The sequence below is a fragment of the Rosa chinensis genome, chromosome 6, assembly GCF_002994745.2.
Source record: "Rosa chinensis cultivar Old Blush chromosome 6, RchiOBHm-V2, whole genome shotgun sequence".
In the NCBI taxonomy this organism is placed as follows: Eukaryota; Viridiplantae; Streptophyta; class Magnoliopsida; order Rosales; family Rosaceae; genus Rosa; species Rosa chinensis.
Genome location: NC_037093.1, coordinates 14,494,958 through 14,507,658, shown reverse-complemented (window position 1 = coordinate 14,507,658; position 12,701 = coordinate 14,494,958). Strand labels below are relative to the sequence as shown.

Genomic DNA, 12,701 nt, shown 5'->3' with positions numbered 1-12,701 from the left:
TTTGCTTATTTTGAAGTTTTAAACTTTCGAAGTAACTATTTAGTTATTTACTAATTTTTTGGTCTATTAATGATATAGAGTTCCACAAAAGATTTAATTTTTAAGCTAATGAGAGTCGAACTTCAGACTTTTCATTTATAAAGAAGTTTGATGTCACTAGACTAAATAGTAGAAAATAGTAAACCGGTTTAGAAAGAGACTTTTGATTATATAAAAAAAAAAAAAAAAAAACTATAAAAATGGGTTGAGTGCAGGGAGTAACCACTAACCAATACTAGTGTAAAGACCTTGGACCAAGCTTTTTTCTCAATTCCAGAAATACCCTCCACCAGTCTGCACGCCACGCTTTTCTCTCTCTCCACCCATATTTACCGTTTTTGGGTTCTTTCTTTCTTCCTTTTCTTTCTTCTTCTTCTGCATTTCTCCTCTTCTCACAGGCTCCACTTGCATGAGAGACGCCATTTTCTCTCGACTCAAAAACCACCGCCGACCACCGCCGCCGGAAACTGAATCCCATGGTATCGGAATCGGACCTCCTGACCCGGCTCCGGGAAATCCTCAGCTCGTCGGACCTCGACACCGCCACCGCCGGCAGCGTCCGCCGCGAGCTCGAGAAACATTTCGGGGCCGATCTATCCGACCGGAAAGCCTTTATCAGGGACCAAATCGACATTTACCTCGAGAGCCACGTCGCCGATCCCCAGGACGACGAAGACGATGCGGCGGCGGCGCCGGAGGAGGTCGGTGAAGGCTCCGAGAATGCCGAGCAAAACGACGACGTTAAAGTAGAAGATGATGTTGAAGAAGAAGAAGAAGATGATGAGGAACCAGTAGGCAAAGCTAAACGGAAAAAAGCGTGAGTCTTTATTTACTTATTTAATTGTTTTCATTTTAATTTGAATTTGTTAATTGCATTGAGGTTTCTGTAATTTGGGTTTTTTTTTTTTTTTGGTAATTTGGGTTTTTTTTTTTTGGTTGCTGGGAAAATGGGGTTAGCGGGCAGGAAAGAAATTTTGATGTTTGGGCGAATGAGGAAAGGAGCTGACTTTTTTTTTTAGTTGGATTTATTGGGTCCCGCGTGATTAGAAATGTGCCTTCTTTTCTTGTTTTTTTTTTTTTTTAATTGAAAGAAGGCTAGTGAATAATCAGTTGGAGTAAATGCAAGATGGGAATTCGATTACTTTAATGATATTGTGTGTGTCCAAATATAGGTTTTCTTTATTGCCTTATCTATTGGTTGGCTGAGAATTTCTATCGAATGTTTAGTTTTTTTTGTTCACACGATGAATGTAATTAGTGGTCTCTTAACTGATGTCAAGATTGCATTGCATTTGTTAATATTGTGTTGAAGTTTGTTCACTGTTTCACTAGTTAGTGCAGAATTACACTGAAAAGAGGAGCCATTAACATTTGCTTCTGAAAGTTGTACATTAAACGAGGATATGACCCTGCATATTAATGAACTTTTCATTGTTTCTATCAAAGGTGTGTGTGTGTGTGTGTGTGTCAAGCCTTAAACCTCATTGCTCACAAACTCACAATTATTAGATTCTAATATCTAAAAGTTGTAAATTTACTGCTGTCTGTCTTGTGGTCTCATTCAGCTGAAAGGGTCCTAAAATCTTTGGAGTAAACATTTTTAAACAGTGTATATCTAGACTTTAATGATTTTCTAAAAAAAAAAAAAAAAAGACTTTAATGGGGTAGTGAACGACAAGCCACTGGGTTGGAGAGACACTTAGTGAAGTTTATTCTAGACAGTGAATTGGAGAGGACACTGCTGTCAGTTCAGATTCTGTTGCTTTCTTTGAAGAATCCACCGTCAGCCCCCCTTTAGTATCAGTGACATTGTTTATTGAGATATGGCCCTTAAAGTCCACCTGAACATTTGTAATGAGTTCTGCTTGATTGTGCTCTTGCTTGTATGTCCAGAAATCTGCTGATACTAAAATTTAGCTTTTACTATTACTATTATTTATTCAATCACTATATGAAAGGAAAGGATTTGAACCTCCTAATGTGACTGACAAGTTGATTATATTGTGCTTTATGCACAGGGCTAGGACTACGTTGACAACATTAATCTGCAACACCAACAAACCTTCATTCCTATTGTTCGAAGAAAAATATATATTTATTGGGAAAGCCTTGATGATGGTATTTGCATTCATCTTTAAGCTAATCGTCTGTTTGTGGACTTTCTCAGAAAGAAAGTGATAACCTTTTAGAAAACAACAAAAAAAATTTAGATTTTCAATGAAATACAAGTTTCACAACCTTGTTTTCTACTTTGCTTTGAGTTTCATAACTTTGCTTTGAGACCTAGAATGATTGCAATTTTTTGATTGGTTGCCATTAGAATCAATTTGCAACTATATGGTATCTGTTGTTTCTTCAAAAGAAATAAGATATGGCTGATAAAAATTTATGATGCAATCTAAGATAATGGTACCGTCACTTTTCTAAGTTATTTTACATTGCCAAATAGACCCAAGAAGGTGGACAAAGGAGGTGCAAAACGAGGTGGGTTTAAAACAGTATACAGCCTGTCTCCACAACTTCAAGTAATTGTTGGAGAGCCTGAAATGGCCAGACCAGAGGTACAGTATATTAAGTTCTTGAAATTTTCTGTTATTGTACATTTTTGCATTTTGTTTGTGGCAGAGATTCTGGAATCACAATGTGATACTTAGTCCCTCCTTCGGTTTTAGGTAGTGAAGAAACTTTGGGCTTATATCCGGGAAAAGGATTTGCAGGACCCAAAGAATAGGCGGAACATAAGATGTGATGAATCACTACATGCCATTTTTCGTGTTAAGTCTATTGATATGTTTAAAATGAATAAAGTCCTGTCCAAGCATATATGGCCGCTAAACAGGGAAGATGGTATGTCCAGAATTCTCTACCCCAACCTTCTGGTGACATCTAGATGTGACTCAATTATCTTTGTTCACAATGTTAACTTATCTTTATTTTCTTGGTACTTTGAACATTCAATTGCATATAGCTTTCTGCTCAAGCATATACTATACTAGGTTTAGTTTTCTTCTGGTACCTTAAATGTGACTCTATTTTCCTTGGTTGAATTTCATTGTTGCTCTTAGCTTGATCATGAATATGGTTATAAGTGTGTGCATATATATTGTAACTTGACATGCATTTCAACGCCTCTAAACTTCTAGGTGCATTCAGTTAAAATACAGAAAAAATTACCTTTTAAAGAACACTTTTCTTCCACTATTACTAAAAAAGGACAGGTAATCTCACACACCTTCTATTCTCTAGTTTAAGACTGATTTTATATTTATGTATTTACAAGAAATCAACTTATGATAGGATGGATCCTTCGCTTCTATTTGTTTTTCTTTGGATCATATCCATTTCAGTTGTCAATGGGAATGTGATTAGGTTTTTATTCAATAAACAGAGTATATTCATACTTTTCTTCTTTCTGTTCTCTCTTCCAGCACATTCCATGCATCTTTTGAAACTTGGTGGATGGGTTGTCATGATAATTTACTTGGCAAGCAATCCCTTTCTCCCAAATTCATGTCATTTTCCTGTAGCTGTTTCAAAACAGGAAACCTCTGCTGCTACTCTGTCACTAATCCTACTTAATGTTCTACATTGTTCTTACTGGAAATTTGCTTTTTGGGGTTTTAGTAATGTAGACGTCGATATTGTTCTACATTGTTCTTCCTTGTTTCCAGATAGATTCACATGCTAATATTATGTTGACTTTTGTGCACACTACCAAACACAACTTCGGTTATACATACAAGGCAGAGGCATAATTGTATTTGATCATGCAGGTCAAAATGTATGAAAAATTTAAATTAGAAATGAACACACTGGTAATAAATGTTCAGTACAGTATTCTTAGTTTCTTACTAAGCATTGGTAGAGTTTGTTTTCTTTTTTTGTCCTTTTCTTATTTCAGAGTATAGACGGTTGCAAGCTACAACATGAGTAATGTCTTAATTAAATATTGGGTCTTTTATTTTGTGTTCTTTATGTTTTCTATGGAGCATGATTTATTTTTGTGTTGTAGGTTATGATGAATTTCGTGGCTGGGATATGATAAACTTATCCCTGTTCTGAATACCATGGGGTATTTGATATTTATATTTCATTCCCCTAATTGCAACTTCATCTGCTACAAAAAAGGCTTCAAAATCGAATCTTTTTATGTAATTAGTGTTCTTTTCTTTCTAGTAAGTTGTAATGCTCTTATCATTTACCTTGTATATTGTCACACTGATGTTGCATTACCTAGTATATGTCTGAGAGTTTAACAACATAACATCATTAAACCTCAGAACCTTTAAAGAAAATGAAGAAAGGGGAAGACAGTGATCACTCTATCTCCGAAGGAGATGTAAGTAATGTAGAGGAACAAGAGGTTGAAGAAGAAGAAGAAGAAGAAGTGAAGAAAGAAAAAGGCAGTAATCGAAAACAGACCAAGAAACGGAGGTTAGTTTAAATAACGTTATGTCATGTCCTGTCCTGTCCTGGAAGAGATTTTCTTGCATTTGACCTTCTCATTGTGTATTATATATTTTATATTTTTTTATTAAACAGGTGAAAGGTTAGTCTTTGATTTGGAACTCTTAGGGATCTAATTATAAGTTAGTCTTTATTGATTCAGTGAGTGAGACTTAAAATTGTAACTCTATGTTAGAGAGAATAAATCATTGGCTACAATCAAGTCATAACCTAGCCTTCCGTTTCTGATTTTTTTTGTAACTGCTGTAATAACATCAGTTTAGGATCTGCTGTATATTTGTTGTAAATGCACTTAATTCTCTCTATGTAACAGTAGCATATCTGCTGCTATATAAGCTGTATAAGTTGTTCAAACAAACTCAATGAAAATCACATCCAACACTCTAATCCAAACAACAAATTTAGTATCATATTATTTACTTGCTCAGAAGATTACACTTGTAGAGTTGTTTTGTGATGACTTGAATTTGAGTATCATATGAATTTAAGTATCATATTGTATACTTGCTTAAAACAAAGTACAACCTTTTCTGCTGTTTCTGTAATGGATATGTTGTGGGTCACATTAGATAGGAATCCATTTTATATTCATATGATCATCAATGTCTATTGGATGGTTTTACTCTGGTTTGCGGTTGGCTGGTCTTTATTTTTTCTCATGTATCATCTTATCAAGTAGGTCTGCTAAAGTGGATAAAGAAGTCAAGAAAAGGGGAGGTGGCTTTACCAAGTTATCAAGCCTTTCTCCAGAACTTCAAAAAATCACTGGAGCGTCAGAATTGGCTAGAACGGAGGTATTACATTATAATTGAATAGTTTTCATGCCCTCTTTGGAGAGGAAAAATAATGGCTGAAGAAGTGCAACTGCTTAATGTATAATATGACAACTCATTCCTCTACCAACCTCATCTTTTCCTGATTAGGTTGTCAAGAAGCTTTGGAACTATATCCGGGAGAACAATTTGCAAGATCCAAATAATAGGAGAATTATAATATGTGATGAGCTGTTCCGCACCCTTTTTGATGTCGATTCTATCGATATGTTTCAAATGAATAAAGCTCTGTCCAAGCACATATTGCCTTTAAATCAAGAAGGTATCTAATAGAAACCAGTTATTTTAAATTTATGAAAAGTCCAAGTTTAAATAGTTCCATTTTTTTTTCCCTGTGATTGTATGTTGGAGTTTGTTCAGCAATAGCAGTTTCATTTCATCTAATAATGCTCAGGATTCTGGTTTCTAGTGTGAACTCCTGGCTAATAGTGATCATGCGCAGGGCACTTTAACAATAGGTTTCCACAGACCTAATTCGAGTAGATTAAAAAGTTCTGTCCAAATTTTGGTTCATTTCAATACACCAGCAGATTTTTATGAAATTGGACGGACGAGAACCTAAAATCGAATGCTGAAATTGTAGACTGAGTTATGAGGATTCCTAAACAATGTATTGGGTGGTTTTTCCAGAAGGGAAGGACTAAATTAGTATTGTGCTTGCTTTATTTGGTGGATGGAACCTGGCAAAGAATGTCCCCATAGATTTTACCTACAACCATACCCATTTACTTCATCTCCAACAATCAACATGAGTACTTGACATGCTCTAAAAGGGACCATTTATCTGTATGGGTTGCTTTCAGTTAGTTTATATGTCAAACCAAAAAAGTGGTATCTTTCTCAAGGAAAATTCTTATAGGATTTTACCTGGTCATTGAAGTGTATACCATGCTATTTATGTTATGCTGTTGAGTTATATCTTCTCCTTTTGAAATTCACTTGAGTAGTAAATTGTATCACTTGTAATGCAGCAGCTCTAGACAACACTTCACAAACAGAGAAGCAGTCTGAACATGAGCAAGAAGGTAAGATACATGACTTTCTGTCTTGGATTATCAAATCGGGCGTGCTTGGTGCTAGCATAATGTTTGCAAATCAAATAGCAAGAAATGAACTTAGGTCTTTCAGTTATGAACTTCTGTTAATAACATAGTATTAGCATCAATTTCATTATTCAGATTCAGATGAAGCTGACCACGACGAAAAACGGCAGAAGAAGGGAGACTAAGAGCACATAAGACAAAATGATCCGCAGGTATGACACTGTGGTTCTTGGTCTAACTGTATATGCTCTCACGAGATCATGCTATCTGATGATATGAATCTTTTTGTGCCTTACTTCGAATAATATATGAAAATCCCAGTTGATGACCAAATGAACCTCCACCCCACAGTTATTTAGATAATTGTAAATTCACAAAGTTTCATGGCCATAGTGTCTTATTTTGCTTCCTTGATTTCATTGACGCCAGAAAGACTAGCCTATTTTTCTTGCTATCTATTTTTTGATAAGTTAAAGATCATTTGACATGGAGCCTGTAATGGGATGCTTGCCATACATTGTGTTTGCAACATGTTTCTGTGCATGTACTCTACCTTCTGTTACCCATCCTAATATTTTCCAATCTTGTTATTTTCTTCATGAATTATAGCTCATGACATTGACATAGACACACTTCCACTGCATGGTTGTGCAAATTGCTTTGAAAGATATTTAGAAAGGCTAGTGAAGTCCAGTGAATGAAGGTTGTGCATGCAAATTAAGCTGATAAACTTAAGCAACTAGGGCTTGGAAAATCCAATTAGAAGTTAATCTTGAGCTTAATGAGTCATATTACTCATCATCTCCCCCATTTCCTTCCACCCCCCGCCCTCTCTCTCTCAAAATAAAACCGTAAATTCGTGTCTCCATTTGTGGACATGGTTGTAAATTTTTCTTTCCTGGATAGATGGTTTTGTCTGATAGTATTATTAATGTTTTACATCTATTCTTATATGATATCATCGAATCATAATTCGCTATTTGGTAAAATGTTCCTTTCGCCTGTTCCTGATTTTGAAGTAAAAAAGATCCTGAGCGAAGTATCCATTGGTTCTGTCTGCCGAGTGTTGCTGGCCAACACACTTTTAGGCTATGATAGAGCTTGTCAACTTTTTGCCTACTGCTGATTCCTATATGGCTCCAGTAAAATATAGTACCAAGTTTTTGGATATAGATTCCTTGTTCACTGGTTTCTTCATTTCATCTTTGTTCTTGCTTTTTAATCTGACACCTGGTTTTATTGCCGTTTCTTTCCCATAAGCTTGTCAACTTTTTGCCTACTGCTGATTTCTATATGGCTCCAGTAAAATATAGTACTAAGTTTTTGGATATAGATTTATCATTCACTATTTTCTCCATTCCATCTTGGTTCTTGCCTTTTAATTTGACACCTTGTTTTATTGCCATTTCTTTCCCCTGAAGGAACCATCAGATAAGAAGAGAATGAGAATCATTTGTGCTGATGTGCTAAGAACTTTCTGAGGTCGATTCGTTCATTGGCTTCTCATTCTCAAAACTTTTAACTGCTTCTGACAGCTTAATTCATCAAAGACAGGACAGAATGATGCTGAGTTGTAAATACTTTGAGCCCAAAGTGAAGAGGGCATTTTTGAACAACTCAATATCCTCTCCATAGCGTTGTAATCTTTAATGTTCTGAACATCTTTCTAAAAATGAAAGTAGAAATTTTGATGAACTCTGCAGCTCTCATCTGCTTAAGTTTTGAATTCAGTTTCTTGGTGTCATTTATCCTGTTTAATTTTTTTTTTAAAAGGTTTTAGTGGCTTAGCAAGTGGTTCTTTTCCATATTTTTTTTTTGGAATAAGAGTATCAACCTTACTGATTGTGTGGGGATTTATGACTTTGGTGGTAATGAGCATGTACTCTCATACTCGAAGCTAAAGTTTGAGTCCCCCATTCCTGGACCTCTTTCGTAACTGGGGCAAGAAAACACAACCTGATTTTGGCGGAAGCCGGAATCACCACCAATAAAAGTGAATCATTAACCAGTTGGATAAATTTCGTTCTGTCATAGCATCTGCCTCAGAATAAGCATGAGATAACCATTGAATTCAGGTGAGCTATCAAGCATTTGATATCGGAACGAAACATTTCTCCTTAAATTAAGGGCTTGTGAAAGAGATGATATTTTCATCATCATTGAGACATTGACTTGATGACATTAAGCTTGTATATCACTAAATTTCACGGATTAGTTATACAATTTGAGACGTTACACGTGAAAGGACTTGTGAAGCATCTAAATCTTATCAGTGACTTTTAATAAACAAGAATGAAAGTACATGAACATTGCAGACAAACACAGTACATACAGTGCTAAGCATTATGTTATCATAATCTCATTGAATACTTCAAATACTGGACGCCCATTATGCTTTATTATCATATCTGATGACTTTGGGGACACAAATATGAAATACATAGGGTGAAGACGGGTACAACATATGAAAGATTCTTTATGAGTTTATGTAGTACAAAGTACAAAAATATAAGCAGATGGTGGTGTGTAACTGTGTAAGGAAGGTCCCTTCTGGATACAAAGGGTGGTGTACTTCGTGAGACTTCATTGAAACTCACATGACTATGGTCGAATTCGACGATTTTTTGGCCGATACCGTGCATTGCACTGATGATTTCAACTTTAGGTCCTTCTAGCACCGGGACGGGACTGTAAACTCTCAATGATGCTACATCGATTGGCCTAGATCGATCGCGACGCAACTTTACCATCCTGCAGCTGAAGCAATGCCATCATCGGCATTACCCAAAAGAGAGGGAAAAGAGGAGAGTGAGAAGGGGAAAATGGGAGAGTAGTTCGTAGAAGACTGGTTCAATTAAAAACCTATGTCCTTAAATGTCGAATCGTTGACCAAATGCAACTAATTCAATGGTGATGTTTCAGCAATTCTACAGGCCCATCTTTAATTTAGATGTTGATCATTATATATAATTAAGAATTACTCGTACAGCTAATTCATTTGACATTACCAATCTGTTTAGTTATCAGTTTAACATCATATACCATAATAAAACAAGAAGACCCTTTTTTTTTTTTTTTTTTTTTTTTTCCATCAGCATGCCATCAAATCCCATCAAGTGAAAGGAAGTGCTAAGTAGGGTTTCCAATATGAACATGAGCCATAAGAGCATTTTTAGCAATGCTAGTTATATTTTAGTTAAATTTTAACCAAAATAGCTAAAAATTCATTTTGGCTAGTCACTTTAGAAATATGTCTTAATGAGTTCTCTCTATTTTATCTAGATTTGAATTTATATTATTTATTAAAGAAAAAAAAAAGTTTAAGTCTATGAATTACATAGAATGACTTAAAATGAATATTTTAAATTAACAAAAATAATAAAGAGTCTTATCTCGCTCTCTATATTTAAGAGCGAGATAGCTAATAGTTAAAATTGAGAGTCACTTAAGAGTTTTGTGCAGCTACTAAAATTAAAAATATATATATAAAAAAAAAAACTTAAAACACTTTCTCCATAATAGTTAAGGAGTCAAGATAGAGTCTGCTCAAAATATTCTAAAGACCTACTTATAACTCAAAGTCAGATCAACATATCCAAACATGCCATCTTAATTACAAAAACATGGGGCTCTACAATCTCCAGCACACTTTGAGGTGACAAAGATAATCACTAAACTAGCTGTAAGCTACAAAATGGTTGAGACCAGATGACGGCGTACCAACTAAATCATCACTCGAACTCGAAAAAGAAAAACAAGCGCTCTAGCCTCTAGCCATCTCCACCAACATCGTATTAAACTCCAAACAAGATCGAGCACAAAGGCATAAACATTGATAATAAGACTATTTTGGCCATGGAGGAGAATAGTATTATGTTAAGGGCAACTCTAACAATTGGGTGCCATACCAGTTTTCTTCCCATTATGAGACTTTAAGTCTCCAACAACCCATTTTAGGGAGTCTCAAACCCAGAAATATAAGACTTTGTGCTATCCCAAGTCTCAAATTTGAGACTTTTTCAAAACCAAGACCCAGCTATAATGGGTCGAGACCACGGATTCGACTGATCCTGCCCCACCAAGAGTGAGACACACTGGGGAGAGGAAATGTAGAAAACGCGCTTGGATTTGAAGAGGGGAGGAAGCGCACGCCCTACAGCGCCTTGGAGAGAGAAAAGGCCTTGAATTCTGATATGCTCTGGTGGGGCCCACAATCTGTTTGTATCCCCTACCAATCGTTGGAACCCCAACGGTAATGAAATGAATGGTTGTGATCAGTCCATTTTGAATATGGACAGTTCCAATGTGGGGTTTTTTTTTTTTTTTTTTTTTTTACTCAAATGGATCTATTTTGAATCTGAGGGCTCAGATTTGAGGAAAAAGAATTGATCAACGGCTCCTATTAAATAGAGGGTTATTCATTCCAATTATATTAAAAAAAATTAAAAAATTACCAGAAAATTGTAGAAAAAAATCTACAAATTGAAACAATAATTAAAATTTTTAATATAATATTCATAAACATTATACTCAAATTATATTTTAATCACCCAATTAAGATAACAAGTAGAGCCGTATCTCTTTCTCTGCTAGGGTTAGGGTTAGGGTTTCTTTGCTGTCTCCTTTCAACCCAACCATGAGTTCCGTTGATGCCATGGCTGCTAGGCTAGCATCCTCGCTTGCTATTGCTGAGGGTAAGAAACAGGTGGATCTCCAACCTACACAAGGCCAAGGTCTACGCCAATCTGAGGTGTTTATGGTGGGGAAACTACTCACTGCTCGAGATTTCAAGATCCGGTTTCTAGGGATGTTCCGCAATGCATGGCGGACGAATGGATCTCTACAGGTGGAGGAGGCGGAAGGACAAAGGGTGTTGTTCACGCTGTCGGATCCTTCAGATAGGGTTCGTATTTGGAAGGGCGCTCCATGGGGGTACAACCATGCTCCGGTAGAGCTAGTTTGCTATGATGGAGTTACACCGGTGGAACAATTCCCTCTGACCTTGGCTTCATATTGGATAACTCTTCAAGGTATTCCTCCTGCTTTCAGATCAGAAAGGGTGATGATTATGATTGGTTACACCCTTGGGGACTTTCAGGAGATCGACAAGATTGGAAAGAAAGCTAGAAAACTTCGCATCCGGGTAGAGATCCCGCTGCTCAAGCCACTGCCCTTCAAACGGCGGTACTGGGTGGAGGACGAGGTCGAGTTCTTGTGTAAGTTTAAATATAACAAGTTGTTTGGTCGCTGCTCTACCTGTGGTTTGGTGACTCATGTCGACCTACCTTGCTCGGGGCCGGCGCTGGAGGAAGATGAGGATGGGCAAAGAGGACTGTTTTGGGGGCACACCATGCAGCTGCAACTCCAGCGATTTTCCACCACACACGGGGCTTCCAGTTCAGGGACGTCTGTTGCAGGTACTTCGGGGTTGCAAGCTAGGGCTTTGACTTCTGGTCAAACTCTAGTTTTCAAGACTCCAATTCCGAGTTCAATTCCGGAACCAGCTTTGAGTTCCTTCTTGAATAGACCTCGACGTCAAGTAGTGTTTAGAGAGTTGCAAGAACCTGCTATGACACCGGAAAGGCTTACAGGGAAGCGTAGAGGTCGCTCTACTGATGGAGTGACTATATCTCCAAAGAAACTAAAACTTAGCTTGGCTGTGGGCAAGCGTAATCTGAATTTGGAGCCGGAAAGCCTGGGCTTGGTTCCTATGCCGGAGGATGGTGGCTCAGGTAGTGGCAAGAATAAGCGTGGACGTCCTGTGGGCAGTAGGAACAAACTGCCATATGGAGAAAAGAAGAAAGGTGCAGCGCTTGGTGAGGCTACAAAAGAGAAAAAAACCTCCAAGAAGGAGAAAGTGAAGAGGATATCGATGGTATGAGCTCCAACTCGAAAAGGAATGAGCTAGTTATTCACTAATTTATTTATGTTGGGTATGAGCCTATGTGAGCAGGGACAAGCTTCTATGAGTCTTCTATGACGTTTCTAGTTTCTTAGTTTGCACCACAATTGCGTGATTGGCAAGTTAGGGCTAGTTGAATGATTTCATTTCCGTAGGAGGCGAGGTTTGTTCTATTCTTGTATAGGCTCGCTTAAATGTGAGTGTCCCAGTGATTCTTAAGAGTTTGTTTTGGTTTAGATAGGTAGTTCGGATTTTCTTGTCGGATGGCTTATGTAAACTTTAGCTGTTGATCTAATGCAATCAACTTCTATTTAAAAAAAAAAAAAAAAATTGTATTTTAATCAAGAATAATGGGGCCATATAGCACCTCATTGTTGGATATGAGAATTGAGTCCTATATAAATAGTGTAACAAGGG

General features: G+C 36.9%; 1 protein-coding gene across 6 annotated transcripts; it reads left to right on the top strand.

Moving 5' to 3' along the window:
- The first annotated feature begins 304 nt into the window (after positions 1-304).
- Positions 305-8,084, top strand: LOC112172205 (upstream activation factor subunit spp27). Of its 6 annotated transcripts, none has more exons than XR_002925245.2 (9): positions 305-856; positions 2,489-2,600; positions 2,712-2,886; positions 4,320-4,473; positions 5,186-5,300; positions 5,430-5,601; positions 6,314-6,364; positions 6,499-6,594; positions 7,804-8,084. XR_002925245.2 is itself a non-coding variant. In XM_024309457.2 (9 exons), the coding sequence occupies exons 1-8, from the start codon at positions 516-518 to the stop codon at positions 6,565-6,567; spliced, it is 1,170 nt and encodes a 389-aa protein (XP_024165225.1). In that variant the 5' UTR covers positions 306-515; the 3' UTR covers positions 6,568-6,594; positions 7,804-8,084. The 6 variants fall into 6 exon arrangements, 3 of the variants coding, with proteins under 3 accessions (XP_024165225.1, XP_024165224.1, XP_024165223.1); XR_002925243.2 differs by having other exon boundaries at positions 306-856; positions 6,311-6,364; XR_002925244.2 differs by having other exon boundaries at positions 306-856; positions 6,311-6,364; positions 7,814-7,830.
- Positions 8,085-12,701: the final 4,617 nt, after the last annotated feature.

Bases quoted from the DNA above. Each gene is read 5' to 3' on its own strand.
- LOC112172205 (XM_024309456.2), top strand. From the start codon at position 516: ATGGTATCGGAATCGGACCTCCTGACCCGGCTCCGGGAAATCCTCAGC. The intron at 2,601-2,711 runs GTACAGTATATT...CTTCGGTTTTAG, and splicing joins CTGAAATGGCCAGACCAGAG to GTAGTGAAGAAACTTTGGGC. The intron at 2,887-4,319 runs GTATGTCCAGAA...ATTAAACCTCAG, and splicing joins GCCGCTAAACAGGGAAGATG to AACCTTTAAAGAAAATGAAG.